General features: G+C 46.5%; 1 protein-coding gene across 14 annotated transcripts in view; it reads right to left on the bottom strand.

Moving 5' to 3' along the window:
- Positions 1-20566, bottom strand: part of CELF4 (CUGBP Elav-like family member 4) — an 800084-nt gene that overhangs the window by 91514 nt on the left and 688004 nt on the right. For 7 of the 14 annotated variants that reach the window (XR_014517250.1, XM_083466083.1, XM_083466073.1 and 4 more), the window contains exon 4: positions 910-1038. Coding sequence is in view for 13 of the 14 variants with exons in the window: in XM_083466083.1 (XP_083322209.1) it covers positions 910-1038 (129 nt within the window). In the remaining variant the exon portion in view is untranslated. The remainder of the gene's footprint in view (positions 1-909; positions 1039-20566) is intronic. The other 7 variants (XM_083466084.1, XM_083466080.1, XM_083466076.1 and 4 more) reach the window with 1 other exon arrangement.

Here is a 20566-nt window from a genome sequence, read left to right as displayed (position 1 = left end):
TGGAGGGGGAATAAGGATGATATGTTTCTGAATAATATGTTTTGTTTTAATTTTGAATAAAAAAGTAATTAAAAATAATAACCTAAGGAAGACCACAGGTGAGTCTGTTGCTCCACGCGGCTCAGAACTCTCGAAGGATTCGGGCAGGGGGGGTCTATTCCAGCCCTACCTAGAGATGGTGAGGACTGAACCTGGGGGCCTTCTACATGCCAAGCAGGCACTGTCCTGGTGAGCTGCAGTCCTTGCCTGTATCATTACATTGCAGCTTTTATTAGTTTTGCATTCCATCTCGTGGGCTCTGGTGGGGAAGGGCGCTTCCACAACATGAACGGAACCTGCCCACCTCACAATGACGAGGCTTGCTCGTTCGACGGCTCCTCACCTGAGCAGGAGTCATTTCAGGTGGTGAAGTTTGGGCCGGCTCCTTCCTCCACCTCACTTACCATATTTTTCGCTCCATAAGACGCACTTTTTTCCTCCTAAAAAGGAAGGGGAAATGTCTGTGCGTCTTATGGAGCGAATGTGTGGTCAATTGCTGGCTCTCTTTCCGGCCCCGGTCCCTTGCCCAGGCCTCCATTGATGAATGTTTTGCAGATGGAGGCTGTTTGTTTTCCCAGCGACATGTGACTGGCTGATTAGATTATCAGTCTGGAAACTGTAGAAACGGCTCCCTTTCCTTTCCTAAAGAAGCTGCAGAACTGTGAGTTGAACCCCATAAAAACAGGATTTTTTTCCCGTGCAAAGTAAGCTCAACAACTTTGAGCCGATCCTCAAAAAACCGGGGCTTTTCCCCTTTGCAAAAGAAGCTGTGAGCTGATCCCCCCAAAACGGGGCTTTCCCCCTTTCCTCCTCTAAAAACTAGGTGTGTCTTATGGTCAGGTGCATCTTATGGAGCGAAAAATACAGTACCTTTGCTGTTGCCATCTGGTCCCCGAAGGATCGTGCACTCCTCGATATTGCCAAATGCCTCGAATAGCCGGCGCACGTCGTCTTCTGATTGCTGTTTGTTGAGCATACCCACAAAGAGTTTTCTGTCTTCTGGAACAAAATTAAGAGATGCTTACCATATTTCGGAAGGGATTGGAAAGCAGATAAACCTTGAGATGGGCAAAGCAATCAAGGGCAGATTTGGAAATGACCAAATAGTGCCCAAGTGGATCTCTTATATAGCAGTATGGGCAGCTGTTGGTTAGTGGAACAGACTTGTAGTGGCCTAGGATGCTGTTTTACCTGACCCCTCCTAACAGCTCCTCCAAATGTATTCAAGGTGTGGCTAATATATTGCCCAGAATTTCACTTGTAAGGAAGACCATTTTCAAAAGACATCTGAGGCCAGGCAGAAGACTGGCTGCACTGCAATGGGGGACAAATCCCTCTTGAAACGACCGTGCTGTCAGTTCTGGACTCCCTCCATGCAGACTGAAGGTGTAAATAGGCGAATAAACCATATTTCTTAAAACTATGCCGGTCTGTGCCATGTTTCAATTCTCCAAAGGACCACAAGACTCTGCGCTCTTTCTACCACTCAGCAGAGAGAAGGAAAGGCACCCAACCTTTGAAACAATATTTCTTTATTTGCATTTCCTGATTTCGCAGTTTCTAAAAATACATATAATGATCCACAAACACCCACACCCAGACTCCAAGAACGTTCCATGCATACACAATGCAAATGATTCGGTCAAGCACCAAGTAAGTTTGTACAGTGGTGCTTCGCAAGACGAAAAGAATCCGTTCTGTGATTCTCTTCGTCTAGCGGTTTTTTCATCTTGCAAAGCAAGCCCATTGAAGGATTAGCGGATTAGCGCTATTAGCGGCTATTAGCGGCTTTTAGCAGCTTATCTGCTGATCGGATCAGCTGATAAGCGGCTTAGCGGCTTAGAAAAGGGGGGGGAGGGAAAAAACCCGCAGGAACTCGCAAGACATTGTCGTCTTGCGAAGCAAGCCCATAGGAAATTCGTCTAGCGAAGCACCTCCAAAACGGAAAACTCTTTCGTCTAGCGAGTTTTCCGTCTTGCGAAGCATTCGTCTTGCGGGGCACCACTGTAAATAGTTTAGAACTGATTACATCTGTGAGCTGTCTCCTACTCTCTATCTTAACAGGTTGTCCCGGAGGAGATGAGGGGACAACATTGTCCTTTCTGGTGTACTGAATGAACACGATGCATTATACAGTTTCAACATTACTTTTGGCCTTTGTTTTCCTGAGTGCTCTGAGATGCCTCTTTACTTTTTCCAGAAGGGCTATAGTGCACGCCTCTAAGAGTTAAGTTAGCAGCTGTTTCCTGAGATTGTGTTGTTATATTTCTAGCTGAAGACAGGGGAAAAAAGATTAGTAGGTCCTTAAACAATATTTTTTATGTCCATCTATAAAAAGATTTAATAAAGCTAGCTTGGGATCAGGTTGTATCACCTGTCCGGTAACGGAAAAAACTTCTTCAAAGGTGATTTCCCAAAATCTTTTTACAGGTTTGCATTCCCACCACATAAGGAAAGACGAACTTAACTTCTGACATCCTCTCTAGCATAAGGGACTTGATTGAGAGCTCGGTCCCTGCTCCTGCCAACCTAGCAGTTTGAAAGCACGTCACAGTGCAAGTAGATTAATAGGTACTGCTCTGGCGGGAAGGTAAACGGCATTTCTGTGTGCTGCTCTGGTTCACCAGAAGCGGCTTAGTCATGCTGGCCACATGACCCGGAAGCTGTACGCCGGCTCCCTCGGCCAGGAAAGCGAGATGAGCACCGCAACCCCAGAGTTGGCCACAACTGGACCTAATGGTCAGGGGTCACCTTTACCTTTACACCTATATGATAATGAGCATTCGTCCTGATTTGCTTGAACTTTTTAAAGAATTGCCATTACTCATCTGTTCAGCGCATTTCCTGATCACTTTCCTAACCACAAATAAGTGGATTTAGTGCACTAAGGTGACATTGCATTCACCCACTTCAATTGCACAAACCACAGTTTCCAGTATGTGCACAAATCCACCCATCAAATTACTGACAGCCTGGAGGTGAGGACCATAGATTGGTGTAGGGCTGAAGGTTCTTTACTTGAGTTTTCTAGATCCATCCCTGCAGTTTTACGAAGCCCAAGGGTTCCCTGTGAAAAGGCAGTGCTGGATCAGACCAATGTCTGCAGCACAAACAGAGGTGCTCCATGAGTTCATGCTACATCAGTATTTGAGGTTTGTGTTCAATGCTGCAGCCAGCTCCATGTTCCCCACAGCTAAAAGCTCTCAGCGCCAAGTGGCACCAATTTTATTACCACGTCTGATCAGAAGCAAAGTGTCCAGCGGCCTGGCAAAATGCAGATCTGGCTCTGAATGAAGGTCTGGGTAAAAGGACAGGAAACAGAGAGGCCACTAAGAACAGATAATTTGAACATCCCGGTTTTATATAGTCTGAACCAGTTCCAAGCTCTGCAATCTCACTATAGGCATTTTTTTTTAAAAAAAAGATAGACTATTGCTTCATTTAAGAGAGCTCTTTCTACATGATGCATAAATGCTTAATTTATAGTTCATTAAATGCTATGTAAATGTTCATGAGTGGCAAACCCCCCTCCCCTCTCTCTGGAGACATCTACAGAACAGATGTAACTGATTTAAATAAATACTTGTCAATAAGTAAACAAATTCTCCAGGCTTGCTTTCTTTTTTCCAAAATGAATAAGTGAAGAAATATGCATGTGTTAACCCTCTCTAGCCCTGTTTGAGCATTCAAGGAGTAATGCGTATTGGGAACATGAAGACACATGTGCTGGTCTGCCCCAGGATGGCTTGGCTCACTCCAGCTCCTGCCAATGAACACAGGATGGGGGCTTGCAAGGATATTTGGCTGATTATGCGTAGGAGCCTTTTCAGAACCAGGAATTTTGACCATATGGGGTTGAAGGCTGACTGCACCTCCATGTCCCCTTCAGAACTCCCTGCTCCATTTGGGAAAGTTGAGGGAGGCGCAGGGGACGTTGGAGGCAAAGTTGGCACATGTGTGTCAAGGCTAGGACCCTGTTAGAGCCCTCACACCTTCTTCCCCAAACTGCACATGTGCTTACTGGACTTTGAGAAGGTGTGCTCCTTAGCTGTGCACCCAGTTTCCTCCTGCACTACAATCACTGCCCTAAATCCACCTCTGAGGATGATTTGGAAGAAATAAGGTAAAGGGACCCCTGACCGTCAAGTCCAGTCACGGACGACTCTGGGGTTGCAGCACTCATTTCTCTTTACTGGCCGAGGGAGCCAGCATTTGTCTGCAGACAGCTTTCCGGGTCATGTGGCCAGCATGACTAAGCCACTTCTGGCGAACCAGAGCAGTGCACGGAAACATCATTTACCTTCCCGCCGGAGTGGTACCTATTTATCTACTTGCACTCTGACGTGTTTTCGAACTTCTAGGTGGGCAGGAGCAGGGACTGAGCAATGGGAGCTCACTCCATTGTGGGGGTTCGAACCGCCAACCTTCTGATTGGCAAGCCCTAGGCTCTGTGGTTTAGACCACAGCGCCACGCGCCATTTGGAAGAAGTAATTATGGTATGTATGTAGCCTTACTAGAACCCAGGAGGGAGCGCATCCATCAGGCTGAATAAGGTTCCTTGTCCCTTTGAATGCCATCCCATGGTCCCTGGTGCAAAGCATGCCAAATTCTCAGAAACACCTTGCCTTTGAGCGCTTTCCTGAATCAGTCCTCTGGCTGTCAAGGGTCCCAATCCTTGGCGGTGCCCCTCAGATCTTCTTCCTGCCTTCTCTCTGCTTGCCTTTCAGTAGGGCTGGCGGCTGCCACCCACCTATCCTGTGATCTCGTCAGATTTAAATATGCAGCGTTTTCAAAACCGAGCTCCTGGTGTTTATAGGAAGTCCCGGCACCTTCCCTGGTGCAAACTGAGGTTAAATTATTCCTTGTTCTATTTGTATTTAAATGTTCTGTTTTTATGAGGAGTTGCGAGGCAGAGGTGTCAGACGGGCTGGGAGAACAAGGCAGCGCACATAGGAAAAGCAAGAGGTACAGGCTAAACAGGAGGTGCGAATCACCAATTAACTAGGCACGGAGAGGAAGGAGATGGAGATGTCCGGCTGGACCGGTGACAAGAAGGTCACAGGAATTGTGGGGCAAAAGAAAGCACTGGCAGCAGAATCAGGCTCGCCCCTCATTGCATTATCATATAAATGGATGCGAGCTTCGCCTGTACGGAGGCATGTGCACAAACTCCAAGTGTAGGGATAATGAGAAAAACAGAATCTTTCCAGACAAACCAAGTAACAACTGGGGAAGGAAGGAAGATTAGTGACTGTGAATGAGGAAGGAAGGTGGGGTCAGCTACTCCACATTTATCCATGCATAGCCCAAATGCCTAACAACAGGGCCGGGGAACCTGTAGCCCTTGTGGTATGGTTGGACTACAATGTCCACCATCCCTCTCCATTGGCCTTGTTGACTGGGGCTGATGGGAGTTGGAGTCCAATAACATCTGGAGGGTCACAGGCTCTGCACCCCTGGATTATGACACATCATACTTGGGTCACATCTACACCAAACATTGAACACATATATTTAAAGCAAATTGCTTCCCCCCAAAGAATCCTGGAGTTCTGGCAGCTCTTTTTCTAGAAAAATGGCGCTGCTGGGAACTATGGTTGACCTCTCACAGAGCTACCATTCCCAGCACCCTTAGCAAATGACAGTTGCCAGAATTTTGTGGGGAAAGCCATGTGCTTTATAATGTAAATGTGTGGACGTAGCCTCTCTCTCTGTATTTCCTTGGAGGGTATGCATCCTGTGGTTCCCAGAAGCTGATGTTCAGAAGCATTACTGCTGCCTACCAAAGAGGCAGAACAACAACAAACCTCTGGTTACGTGAAACATTCAATAAACACACAAGACGTAACCGGCTGTACGTTTGAAAAAATAATATATGCTATTCATTATATTGAATTGTAGATTTCAGCAGAAGTAGCTCTTATAGCATAGCAGCAGCTACTACTATGCTATAAGATCCACTGTCCTATGATATCATATATGAGTTTGTACTACTGATGAAGCCCAGGACAGCGAAACAAGGCTAATATTCCGGAAATCCTTGTCTTAGACTCTGTGAAAGGATTCTGTGGAACTGCAACAACCTTTCGTGAGGATTGTTGGACTCTATGAACAGACAGGTGGAATAGACATTTTCACATGTATGGACCTTATGCGTAAACTGATTAGAGAATGAACTGATCCACTGGGTCTTCTACTTTTTCCATTGAACTTTATGAGCTCCTTCTGTTGAAATCTACAATTCAATACAATGAATAGTATATATTATTTTTTCAAACGTACAGCCGGTTAGGTCTTGTGTGTTTATTGTTTACTAAAGAGGCAGAGCATAGCTATCATGGCTTGAAGACTTCTTCTCCATGACTGTCCATGGGAACAACACAAATAGGCCCTGAACGCAACAGTGTTCTCTCCATCTGCGCTTTCCAGAAACTGGTAAATTCAAGGAAATTTGGCTGATTCTAGTCTGTAGCATCCAACTTCCTGTCTTTAAAGGTGGGTCTCTCTCTCTCTCTCTCTCTCTCTCTCTCTCTCTCTCTCTCTCTCTCTCTCTCTTTCTCTCTCTGAGAAGGACCTGGAATTCCATTCTGCTGACCTCTTGCACTCTGCCCTATGGCATACTCCAGACATTCTGACTTACTCAACGGCAGGATCGATGCAGCCCGAGACCAGTGAAGAAATGCATTTCCACCCTTTCCCCTTAAATCACAGGTTTCTTTATCGCCATCCAAGTTCTCACTGGAGGGATGTGAAACTAGTTCAAAGCGAGTGATTTACTGGAGCCGTTTCTCAGCCACCTTCGGTTATCCTTAATTTGAGAGACTGGTGTCAGAGATGAGCCGAGTGCAAGGGCTCGAACAGAGCGCAGTTTCTGCTCTGGTGATTTGCCCAGTCACGTCTGTGTGTTGACTCAGTCTGTCCAGTTACCCATCAACAGGTCTTGGTTTGAACGTTTCTTCCAGATTTTTCATAGAACAAGCTGGCTGCGTGTCAAACCGTTCACAAGACTGGCTTGGTGAACAAAGGTTAGACTCATAGAACCATCAAACCACAGAACTGTAGCGTTGGAAGGGAACCCAAAGGTCATCCAGTCCAACCCCTGCAATGCAGGAATCACAACTCAAGCATCCTTGACAGATGGCCATCCAACCTTGGTTTAAAAACCCCCAATGAAGGAGAGTCTGCCACCTCCATCCTACTCTGGAACAGCTCTTGCCACCGGAAAGTTCGTCCTAGCATTTAGTCAGAAACACCTTCCTTGTAATTTTAATAATAATAATAATAATAATAATAATAATAATAATAATAATAATAATAATTTATTTCTACCCCACCCATCTGGCTGGGTTTTCTCCAGCCACTCTGGACAGCTTCCAACAAGGATTAAAAATACATTAAAATGTCACACATTAAAAACATCCCTGAACAAGGCTGCCTTCAGATGTCTTCTAAATGTCAGGTAGTTGTTTATCTCTTTGACATCTGATGGGAGGGTGTTCCACAGGGTGGGCGCCACTACTGAGAAGGCCCTCTGCCTGGTTCCCTGTAATTTGGCTTCTCGCAGCGAGGGAACTGCCAGAAGGCCCTCGGCGCTGGACCTCAGCATCTGGGCTGAACGATGGGGGTGGAGACGCTTCTTCAGGTATACTGGACCGAGGCTGTTTAGGGCTTTAAAGGTCAACACCAACACTTTGAACTGTGCTTGGAAACATACTGGGAGCCAATGTAGGTGTTTCAAGACTGGTGTTATGTGGTCTCAGCCTCCAGTCACCAGTCTGGCTGCCACTTTCTGAATTAGTTGTAGTTTCTGGGTCACCTTCAAAGGTAATCCCACATAGAGCACATTGCAGTAGTCCAAGCGAGAGATAATTAGAGCATGCACCACTCTGGTGAGGCAGTCCGCAGGCAGGGAGGGTCTTGGCCTGTGTACCAGATGGAGCTGGTAAACAGCTGCCCTGGATACAGAATTGACCTGTGCCTCCATGGACAGCTGGGAGTCCAGAATGACTCCCAGGCTGCACACCTGGTCCTTCAGGGGCACAGTTACCCCATTCAGGGCCAGGGAGTCCTCCACACCAGCCCGCCCCCTGTCCCCCAAGAACAGTACTTCTGTCTTGTCAGGATTCAGCCTCATTGGTATGGGTCCGACCCACAGGAACAGCAGGACGTGAACCAATGGATTCAAATTGCAAAGGAAGGAGTAGATGCAAGCAGAAATAGCCCGGGTTCAGTGGGGAGCTGCATGAAAATGGCTCCAGAAATGGTCCAAAGACACAGAGATTCTTGATGCAATTTGGCCAGGTGCTTAGAATGACTCGTCTTAACGGTGAACTTGGTAGGCTGTGCTGACAACAAAGACCCACTGAGAGACAGCGAGTCGGATGCTGCAGAATCTGCAAAATCATGAGCCAGGCAAAAGTATACCATGCCTTCAACTTCCTTGATGACTACACAGGATACAGTTGTTAACAACGTTCAGGGATAGCTCTGCTGGAGAATGCTTGGAGCATGAGACTCTTAATCTCAGGCTTGTGGGAAGATTCCTGCATTGCCAAGGACCAGATTAGATGATCCTAGCCGTCCCTCCCAGCTCCACAATTCTATGATTCTAAGGTTTGGAAGACTTTGCACTGGGGTTAGCGCATTCCTGTTCATTTTCTTTTTGCTCCATTCACTGACGCGCCACTAGGAATGGTCGAATCTGTCAATTCTCTGCGCTCTCTCTCTCACACACACAATTTGTGCAATCCCTGATACAGGCTAAACCTGCGAACAGTGGGATTTTCACACCCGCTCAAAGCAAATCTTCAAAGATTCCTGACACCCTCTGCAGGGTCAGACGAGCGAAGGCTGGCGTGTCAAGGAAATAAGTTTCAGCACCTAAACTCATTTCTACAGCTGACCTATAGGGGCTTAGGGAGGGGGGGGCAGAGGCAGAAAAGAAGCCCTCATCCTGAAAGCTAAAAAGGCTGTGACATTAATACACTGTGCCATTCCAGCCTCGGATCTCCTGGGACCTGCTGGAACGGTGCATGCAAGGAAAGAAAGATTAAAAGGAAAAGGGAAGGAAGAGAAATAAGGGGGGGGGGTGTGGGGAGAGATGGGGAAGACCCAATTCCACCTCCATTCATCGTTGAGCCGGCACTTGCGACGACATTTCAGATCAAATTAAACTTCAGTTTTTAAAGACTTCGGCAGAGGTAATTGAAACACTTCCTTAAAGTTGCCTCTGTCTCCGTGTTATCTCACTTCCCCCTCTGTATATCATCCTATTTTCTCCCTCTTTCTCCCCCCGCAGCCAATGCCAGAGACGGCGCAGCTTTCCCCAACTGCCTCCTTAATATTAAAAGCGGTGATTAAATGGGATTCGCCAAAAGACAAAGGGCTGCAAAACCTGCCAATTGCTAATCCCTCTTTCGCCCGTGCTTAAAAATTCCATTTCCTTCATTTGAAGAAAGTTGAAGGGGTGGGGGATGGGGGGGAGAATGCGTCGCGCAGGCCTGATTTAAATTCTGGCATCGCTGGGGCCTGCTCCTTTTCTCCCTCGCTTGACGTCTGAATGTATTCCTTTATTACCATTATTACAGCTTTCTGATTGCATTAAAATTCATCCACACGCTCCCCTCCACGTTTCCACTTTCCCTTTCTTTTCTTTTTCACCCCCCAATTCTTTTACTAATTCCTTTTTTTTTAATAAAGAGAGCAGCCCCTCCTCATTTTTGAATTATACAGAATGCTATTAAAGATATACAGAAAAATAAAACTATTTGCCTCTTCTGGCTTCTGAAGGCGTACTCGATTCACTTTTCGTTGATAAACAATGGGGGCGGTGAAGGAAGGAAGAGAAGAGAAGAGAAGAGAAGAGAGAAAGAAAGAAAGAAAGAAAGAAAGAAAGAAAGAAGCAGTCTGCTGCCTTTGGGAACATTTCTCATTATCTTCCACTATTGCTCACAACTCAGACTGCCTTACATTGAGTTGAAGGCCAGTGTTCCTTTCAGCTCTCCGCCAGAAGAAATCTTCCCCACACCTGAGCCTGCAAGTTATTTAAACTAAAGCCGCCTGGGATTGAATTTAGGACCTTCTGTACACAGATCAGGCATAAGGCAGGGTGCCGATGCTTTGCTAGCTTCCCAGCAGGCAGGTTACAGTTTCTTAAAAGCAGGGAAAAGGGTGATGTAGCGGTGAGGTTGGAATGCTGTTAATGCTTCAGTGGAGACAACCCAGTGGTCCTGCTGGTGCGTCTGCACCGCACTGACCTCTCTGCTGCCTCATACTTCCTGCTCCCGCTCCAAGGTAGAATCATAGAATCTTAGAGCTGGAAGGGAGCCAAGGGTCATCTATTCCAGCCCCCTGCAATGCAGGAATCTCAGCTAAAGCACCCATGACAGATGGCCATCCAACCTCTGCTTGAAAACCGCCAAGGAAGGAGTGACCACAACCTCCCAAGGAAGACCGTTCCACTGTCAAACAGCTCTTACTGCCAGAAAGTTTTTCCGAATGTTTAATCGGAATCACCTTTCTTGTAACTTGAAGCCATTGCCTTGAGTCCTACCCTCCAGAGCAGGAGAAAACAGACACGATCCCTCTCCCATGTGAAAGCCCTTGAGATATTTGAAAATGGCTATCATTTTGCCTTTTCCAGGATAAGCATAACCTGCTCCTTCAACCATTCCTCATAAGGCCTGGTTTCCAGAACCTTGATCATCATGGTTGCCCTCCTCTGCACACATTCCAGCTTGCCAAAAGCCTTCTTAAATTGTGGTGCCCAGAACTGGACACAGCATTATTCCAGGTGTGGTCTGACCAAGGCAGAATAGAGTGGTGCTATTACTTCAAACCAATCCATTCTTAAGGAAATCAGCCCTGAGTGCTCACTGGAAGGACAGATCCTGAAGCTGAGGCTCCAGTACTTTGGCCACCTCATGAGAAGAGAAGACTCCCTGGAAAATACCCTGATGTTGGGAAAGATGGAGGGCACAAGGAGAAGGGGATGACAGAGGACCAGATGGTTGGACAGTGTCCTCGAAGCTACCAACTTGAGTTTGACCAAACTGCGGGAGGCAGTGGAAGACAGGAGTGCCTGGCGTGCTCTGGTCCGTGGGGTCACAAAGAGTCAGACACGACTGAACGACTAAACAACATTACTTCCCTTGATCCAGACAGTGTACTTCTGTTGATTCAACCTAGAATAGCATTAGCTGTTTTTGCTGTTGCATCACACTATGAAGCAACAATGAAGCCAGGGTATTAATTCTGCTGCATCCAGAGAGCTGTTTCTGCTACTGAGCGATGGCCCTTGCCTGTGGCCTCAGTTGGATTTGGACCTCTTAAGTTGGGAGATGCTTCCCCCAGGAAAAGCACCAAGTCAAATGGGGTGGCGTTGAAGGAGTCGTAGCTTTAGTTATTTGTTTTATTTCAAAGCACTTGTACCCTGCGCTTCTCTACCTCCAGGATGGCCATGGAGGTCAACAGTGATGAAAGGGAAGTGATGGAAAGCTGACTAAATTGTGTAGAACAACGACAGTAACAAATAGATGTGGGGGAGAAAAAGTCAGTTTCGTTGGCATTTTAATGCAAAAAAACCCGACCTCGTTTGCACTTCCCGGAATGTCATTATCCTTCAAAAGTCACACTTCTCTGAATTTCGTGATGAGGTTCCCCAGTCCAAAGAAATGCTTACCAAAATAAAATAAAATAAAAATGTGTACGCGAGAGGAAAGGGTGTCTGCTCAAAGAAAATGCATATCATGAAATTACCAGTATGCAAAAAAGGCATTCTATTAGGCAATATGGCTCGCAGAGAGAGAAACATTGGGCATTCAAAAATGTGTGCATTAGGAGAAAAGTGTGCTTAAAGGGAGAGGAACCTTTGCAAGGCCTTTTAAGCAGATACATAAATCAGAAGCCGATGCTGAAATGTGGTGAACGCAGACTACAGATTGGGAAAACAAGAAACCGAAATTGACAGAAACCATCCATTCCTTAGTAGTAACAAGCAATAAAGGGAGGAAAGGAGAAAGAAGCAGAAGAATCTCCATCTCCCGCCCACATTGATCCTCTTTCCTTGTGTTTTTGCAATGATTTTAGTGGTACGTTTTCATGGCATTGCAAGTCAGTTTTGTTATCTGTGCATTTTAAAATAGTTGCTACACGCTCTGAGCTTGAGGGATGAGGCAAGGAGGCAATTTTATATGTGGTCTAAGTCTTCCTCACTTGCTTCTGCTACAAAGGAGTCCCCCTGCCCCTGCATCGAATGCTATTTTGCTAAACCAACTTGCGCAGGAAGAAAGGAGGTTAACCTTTAAGCAACAGCAAAACGAAGAGGGTGATGTCCCTGCAGGTCGTAAATACTTCTTCTTCTTCTTTTTAAGCCGTGTGGAAGCAGCTAAGTCCAAGTACCATTAGCTCAGCATTTATTTATTCTTATTTATAGCTTCCTGATTTGAATTTTCTGCTGCATTGCCAATTGCAACTGGCGAAGTGTCGCTGCAAGCAGCCTTGTCCTGCAGGCAGCTAGTGCCCCATTGGCAGCGGGGAAGCGGTGTGGTTCAGAGGGTTGGTGGCAGCGTTGTTGCTTTAACCATACCCGGCTCTTCTAGTCCTCATTATTATGGGAGCCCCAGCTCAGTCTGGAATATGACAAAGACGGTCAAGGGTTAAAATCATGTCCATGTCTTGGGCTCCATGGCAGTCCCATAACACACCACTACTCTGTGTCAATAGCTTTTGTAATAAGCTTCAGTTGAAATGTTTCTTTTTATTTCATGCTCCCCTCTCCGGCTTCTGAAAGTTTACATTTGGAGATACTTCAAAATCTCATAACACCAGAGAACTTCTACCCAAGTTGATAATGTTGGACTTGTACCAGAGGAGCAATGTGTGTACACAGCTTAAAGGTAAAGGGACCCCTGACAGTTAAATCCAGTTGCGAACGACTTTGGGGTTGCGGCGCTCATCTCGCTTTACTGGCCTAGGGAGCCAGTGTTTGTCCACAGACAGCTTCTGGGTCATGTGGCCAGTATGACTAAGCTGCTTCTGGAGAACCGGAGCAGCACATGGAAACGCCGTTTACCTTCCCACCGGAGCGGTACCTATTTATCTACTTGCACTTTGACGTGCTTTCGAACTGCTAGGTTGGCAGGAGCAGGGACCGAGCAACGGGAGCTCACCCCGTTGCAGGGATTTGAACCGCCGACCTGCAATGGCTCTGTGGTTTAGACCACAGCGTCACACAGCTTACTTAGGGCTTATTCACACTTAGCTTAGCTTCCCTCCGTGCTTTCCAGGCAAGTTCCGCACTTTAAAGGTCTGTGTCTGAGTGCTGCCCTTTTTGCTCTAGTGCTTTCTGCATGAAAACCTGCTCTTTAAAGCTGAATCGGAACAAACAGCAATGCACAGAAGCCCCACATTGCAGTTTGTTGCACTTCAGCTCTACAGAGTGGACTTTTGTGGGAAAGTTCCAAGGTGGGGTGGGGAGAGCACTCAGACATGCAGTTTTAAAGTGTAGTCCTGTGCCTGGAAAGGGGCACAAGGTAAGTGTGGATAAGCCCTTACTTTGCATCCAGAGGTTTGGGAAGTGTACACATGATGCTATCCACAGTCCATATCTATCCTATATCTAACCTGTGACTTCACAGAAGTATGGAATTGTTGGACGGAACCCCAAGGTTCCTAGGGGCCAATGTACTTCCACCCCCCCAATATTAAAGGGGCATTTGGCTTCACCCCCTGGCTCCTTGTGGCATCGCTCATGGGCCCCCTCAATCCTCTTAAGAAGATGGCGCCTCTGTTGAGTGCCAACAGGACTATGGCCAAAATGGGACCTCTGTGAATGAGGAAGAAGAAAGGAAGAAGAGGAGGAGGTATCATTATGCTATGAGGGGAGGACTGCAAGATTTTCAGAAGTGCAAAAGTCTTTTGTGAGAGGGGGACCCTAATGTAGTAGCCTCTCCACCAGAGAGTCCAATGAGAATTGAGCAAGCTTAGCAGCCCAAATTTTCTGTGTGCCTGTTGCAGAGGGAGAAAGGAAAATGTGTTGGTGTGCAGGCCAGTGGCTCAGTGGCAGAGCACAAGATTTGCATGCAAAAGGACCCAGTGGGGCTGGGTGAGACCCTTACCTGACACCCTGGGGACCTACTGACAATCATGTGTGATGTGATATATAAGTAGCAGTCAAGTACAACATTCCCTGTTTTCCTAGAGTGGACGTGCAATAGGATATTTGGTTTAGCCAGTCGAAAACTTCCTGTTTCCTCCTGGGCTGGAGCATCCTTCCTTTTGCATGTGACTAGAGGCGGGCATGACCTTACCTGTGCAGGTAACAAAAGCACAAGGCACGCAGCACCCTCTCTCTTTTCTCTCTTTGACTTCCTTTGATCATTGGAACAGCTTTTTAGCTAGAGATGCTCTGTTGGGACTGAAAATGGGACCTCAGTCAACATAGGACAAAGGGCCTATCTCCATATGGGATAGACTTACATGTATATATCTGCAACTAAGTCTGCCTTCAGGGATCCAACTGTGAACTGATGATGCTGTGAGTAAACTTCTTTTATATACTTTAAATAAGATTGTGGTGTGTTTATTCTTTTAAGAGGGAAAGAAGGGATCTTGAGAAGCTTAAACAAGCTTGCAAGCTGTGTGTTTAAAAGGGGAATGTTAAAACTCTGCTAAGTTATAGAACTTGCTAGCGCAAGTTGGGAAGGATTTTAATAAACAATATATCCTCTCCTGCCTCCCTGAACATTCCCACAACTCAGTGAATACAATACTGAGTTGTATATTTATTGCATTTCTATCCCCCCTTTTTTTCTCTCCAAAGAGCTCCTCATATGGTTCTCCCTCTCCACATTTAACCCCCACAACAGCCCAGTGAGCTTTATAGCTGAGTGGGAATTCGAACCCTGGTCTCGCAGGCTCTGGTCTAATGCTGCAACCAGCATACCACACTGACTGGTGAAGCAATGGTCCCATTCGGTTTAAGTCAGTTTCCCGTGTTGCTATGGAATGGAACATCGTGAAAAGGCCCCCTTTCTGAATAGTGATGCTAAAGTTGCTTCGGCTGCTCTGCTGTTTACGAAAACGGGAAATTAAAAAGAGAAGGCTTTCCTTGACTCCTCATTATGAAAAGGAACAAAGCACCACAGACCCAGCCTGGGAAGAGCAGGGAGGGAGAGCCTGTTTAGTTCAGTCTCAGGTTTGAGAGGAATAATCTCAGTTGCAATTCACTGAATACATTCAACGTAGCCGTTGAGCGGTAAACAGGTTTATGGGCTGTAAGTGAGAAATCAAATTGAGGAGCGAGACGGAGGGAGGGCAGAAAATGGGGGGAGGAAAGCTACCCAAATTACAGAGCAATTGTGCATGCAGAGGTGGGGGGAAGACTACACAAAGCATTTGGAAATAAAGGGATAAATGACATTTGTTTTTGGCAAAAGGCTGGCGTGCTCCCCTCCCCTTGCCTCCCCCCCCCAGAGACTCGAAAGCAAGTTGGACTCGGTGTGAACTCACAGATTTTTCCAGGCAGCTGAAACATTGTGAGTTCAAGCCTGAGATAGCCTGCAGCTTCAAATTCCCCTTATTAACTGTCTCGGGGAAATGGCCTCCACTTCCCCCATTGCACGTTGTGATGATGTGATGAAGGGGCTGAGTCCTGGGCAGGATCAGCCCCAGAGACCAGGGATTTGGGGCAGAATGAAACACCAAAATGGTCAAAGAGGAGGGCAACCAAAATGGTCAAAGGCCTGGAAACGATGCCTTATGAGGAACGGCTAAGGGAGCTGGGCATGTTTAGCCTGGAGAAGAGGAGGTTAAGGGGTGATATGATAGCCATGTTCAAATATATAAAAGGAGGAGGGAGAAAGGTTGTTTTCTGCTGCTCCAGAGAAGCGGACACGGAGCAATGGATCCAAACTACAAGAAAGAAGATTCCACCTAAACATTAGGAAGAACTTCCTGACAGTAAGAGCTGTTCGACAGTGGAATTTGCTGCCAAGGAGTGTGGTGGCGTCTCCTTCTTTGGAGGTCTTTAAGCAGAGGCTTGACAACCATATGTCAGGAGTGCTCTGATGGTGTTTCCTGCTTGGCAGGGGGTTGGACTCGATGGCCCTTGTGGTCTCTTCCAACTCTATGATTCTATGATTCTATGACTAAGAATATAGGATGGTATCAGTCCATGCTGCTCAGTATTGCCTGCAGCTAAAATCCATTCAGGGGATGGACCTTGGTGGTATTATTATTATTATTCTCTGCCTTTTCCCTTGATGGGACTCAAGGTGGGGGAGGCATCTTGCGCAAAGATCCTGCTTGAGATTTCCCTACAGGCTTCTGGTTGGCCACTATGAGAAGAAGATGTTGATGTGGCCTTACCCAGCGGGCTCTTCTCATGTTCTTATGCTTTGAGTGCAATATTCCAGCATTTCATACTACCAATATCTAGTTATATATTAGCTAGCCCCTAAGATTGTACATGGGACGCGGGTGGCACTGTGGGTTAAACCAGAGAGACTAGGACTTGCCAATCAGAAGGTCGGCGGTTCGAATCCCCATGACAGGGTGAGGTCCCGTTGTTCAGTCCCTGCTCCTGCCAACCTAGCAGTTCGAAAGCATGTCAAAGTGCAAATAGATAAATAGGTACGGCTCCGACGGGAAGGTAAACGACATTTCCATGCACTGCTCTGGTTCGTCAGAAGTGGCTTAGTCATCCTGGCCACATGACCCGGAAGCTGTGCGCCAGCTCCCTAGGCCAATAAAGCGAGATGAGCGCCACAGCCCCAGAGTCGGTCACGACTGGACCTAACGGTCAGGGGTCCCTTTACCTTTAAGATTGTCCCTTGTGCAGTTCCCCTCTCCTTTACTTCTGATTCTAAAACAAAAGACTCTAGCATGGATAGGTTCCCCCCAAATGCCATACATTGACACTAGTGTATACTAGCTAAAACGCCCTCTCTAAGCATGCACACATCCATTCATCAGCAGCATTCGTCTCCAATAATGGGTGGCTTTCATTGTTTATACCCAATGTGTGTGTGTGTGTGTGTGTGTGAGAGAGAGAGAGAGAGAGACTAGGTTAGTTTGACTGCCACAACTTGAACATCATCATCATCATCTTTATATGCCACCCATCTGACTAGGTTTCCCCAGCCACTCTGGGCAGCTCCCAACAGACTATAAAAAATATGATAAAACATTGAACATTAAAAACTTCCCTAAACAGGGCTGCCTTCAGATGTTTACCTATGGGTTTACTTATGAGTTTACCCACAGAATAAAGCAATGACCTGTTGCGTAGGCTTTGACATACCATATAAGACGACCCCTATTTTTTTTGGACCCCAAATTAAGGAAATGGGGGGAGATTGCCTAGAGTTGTTAAGTTTTTAGGGGGGGGATTGCCCAGTTATTGAGCCTTTTTCGGGGGGAGGATTGCTGCCAATAGCACACACCCCTGATCGCCGCTGCCAATCACCCGCCTTGCCGAAGCCACCAATCGTCTGCCCACTCACCGCCAGCAGCCGCCAATCACCCACCCAATTGCCAAAGCAGCAGCCAATCATCAGCAGGCCTTGCTGCAGCCACCAATCACCAGCTCAATCGCCGCTGACAATCTCCTGCTCGCGGCTGCCTCTGCACTATCCGTGTATAAGATGACTCCCAATTTTTTTTTTTTTTAAGAATAAAAAACATCATCTTATACACAAAAAATACGGTACTTCGCCGAGTGTATACATTTTTGTACACATTACTTGGCGGGAGAACTGTGCTGCAAAAATCAGAAAATTCAGGGTGCCTGTGTTTCCATGGGCATGCTGTTTTGAGAAGTTCAGATTCTGATCATTATAAATCCTTTCCCAGAAGTCTTTTACCTTGGGGCACGTTGAAAAACACATTTAGTAAAAAACCAGAAGCCTTTTTCCTTGGTATAGTGGGGGGTGAAATCCCCCCAAAAGATGCTACCTTTTTTTCTGTATGCCTCAACAGCTGCGAGAATATTGCTAGCGAAGAATTGGAAGAAACAAGATTTACCAACTATCGAAGAATGGCAGATGAAGATGATGGACTATATGGAACTTGCCGAACTGACCAGAAGACTCTGAGACCAGAGAGAAGAGTTAGTGGAAGAAGATGGAAGAATTTTAAGGAATATTTGAAAAAAATATGTTAATATTTAAATCTTAGAATAGCTTTGGAAGTGGATATAGGCTGTAGGGTTAGAAGTAGAAGATAGTGTATTTTAAAATAATATTACTGGTGATAAAATGTGCAGTTATTTTAAGTGTGATAAAAAAAAGATGGTTAGAAACTATGATATATGTAAACTGCTAAAGACGAAGTAAAATGAAAATCAGATAGGTGGGACTTGGGGAAGCCCACCTAACAATGTTTAGAAAAATAAGGATATGACAAGAATTTGTTTGTATTGTTTGTTTTTCTGTTTGTGTTCTTTATTTGTGTTATAAAATGAATAAAAAAAGAAGAGAGGTTCAGATTCTGAAAGTTCGCGAACGGAATCCTCTCTGAATCCCTAAACAAACAGTTGCAAGAGAGCAAAACGAAGTGTGTGCATGTGTGTTGCTCTGTATTTTTACATTTAACACGATTTATCGGAGTCCATAGTTCACTGAATCATCCCACGGGCAACTCTTCGCTGCCTTCAGTCATATCACTGAGACTGCCATGCGCACATTGGGAAAAGGCACAGAGATGCACCTGGAATGCGCAGGGCTCTGCGAGAGAAATCGGAGCAGACATCTTGCAGTTTCAGGTCCTGGAGCAAACATGGGTTGCTGTGTGCTGCTACCTCCCCCCCCCAACCTCCCGATCAGATTTTCACATAGCCTAAGAAGAAAGGGACGATTCGGGTGCGGAGATGAAGACCTGATTGAAAGGATTGCAGGGGGTGGAGGGAAGGAGGGAGGCAAACAGATAATAAGAAAACCCTTGTTGCCCTCTGCCTTCATGCGTTTCTTGGGAAGGCTCCCTACAGAATTACGCTGTCGCCCTGCAGGAAACCATGTAATAACTGAAAATACGGTGTCAAAAGGAATTTTTCAGGCCTTGACAGCTCATAAATTACAGTTCGTTGACTTCTTCCTGGCTGTAGATTTAAATTAATAGGCAGGCAGATATATAGTTTTCTTCTTTTTCTCTCCTCTCTCTCTCTCTCTCTTTATTTTTTTAAAAACCCCTTCCGCTGTGTGGGTGAAACCATGAAAGTGACGGGAGTTCAGTGCCGTGTCGCACATATCTCCTCTTCTCATTTGCCAGGTAAGGGATGAGGCGTGAACAGGGCTGTGATCAAGGGTGTGGGCAGGTTGCAGATTTCGGTTCAGAAGAAGGCAGGAGTCAATCTCGCCTGGGCGAGAATTAGTATGGTTGGCATCTGTCTGTCTTGAGAGTCGATGGAGGGCATGTCCAATCAAAGTGGAGTCAAAGTGCTGTGCTGGATGACAAGACCACCACCCCTGGTCTTACTGATGTGGACCAAAGGAAAGCAGAGCAAGACATTTTAACCCTTTAAAGCCCTAAACGGCCTCAGTCCAGTATACCTGAAGGAGCGTCTCCACCCCCATCGTTCTGCCAGGACACTGAGGTCCAGCGCCGAGGGCCTTCTGCCGGTTCCCTCGCTGCAAGAAGCCAAGTTACAGGGAAACAGGCAGAGGGCCTTCTCGGTGGTGGCACCCGCCCTGTGGAACGCCCTCCCACCAGATGTCAAAGAGAAGAACGACTACCAGGCATTTAGAAGACATCTGAAGGTAGTCTTCTTTAGGGAAGCTTTTAATGTTTAACAGCCTGCTGTATTTTAATACTTTGTTGGAAGCCGCCCAGAGTGGCTGGGGAAACCCAGCCAGATGGGCGGGGTATAAATAATAATAATAATAATATTATTATTTGGCACCATCTTGGCTGCAGGAGCTGCTGGAAGGAGGCATACAAAGCACCATCCAGTTGTCTTAGAGATTCCACTCCAGATTTGTGGAGAGTTTACTCCTTAACCTTTTCTTCTCCTGAAGATATCCCACAAGGCAGCAGAAGTCAGGACCAGAGTCTTCCTTCTCCTAGATGGGCTCCCTTCCCAGGTTAAGGAGCCCCATCTGCCCCTCACTTCCCTCTACAGCACATGAGGAAACCACATTCTCAGCTGTTGGACCCACTCTTGGTCTCAACTGCTCAGTCCACTGGAGCATCTCTTCACTGAGAGCTTCCTGCATTGCAGGGGGTTGGACTAGATGACCATTGGGACCCTTCCAACTCTACAATTCTATGCTTCTATTAATTATGGTGTGTGTGTGTGTGGAGATACTCCACTTACCTACTGTTTGACAAGGCTCTAGGCCAGGCATCCTCAACCTTTGGTCCTCCAGATGTTTTGGACTACAATTCCCATCATCCCTGACCACTGGTCCTGTTAGCTAGGGATCATGGGAGTTGTAGGCCAAAACATCTGGAGGTCCACAGGTTGGGGATGCCTGCTCTAGGCCATTGGCTTCCAAACTTTTCCCAGGCCATGACCCCCATAGTTCCAAA

Source organism: Podarcis liolepis (genome assembly GCF_965112155.1).
Source record: "Podarcis liolepis genome assembly, chromosome: 11".
NCBI lineage: Eukaryota > Metazoa > Chordata > Lepidosauria > Squamata > Lacertidae > Podarcis > Podarcis liolepis.
This window is presented reverse-complemented; position numbering and strand designations above follow the sequence as displayed.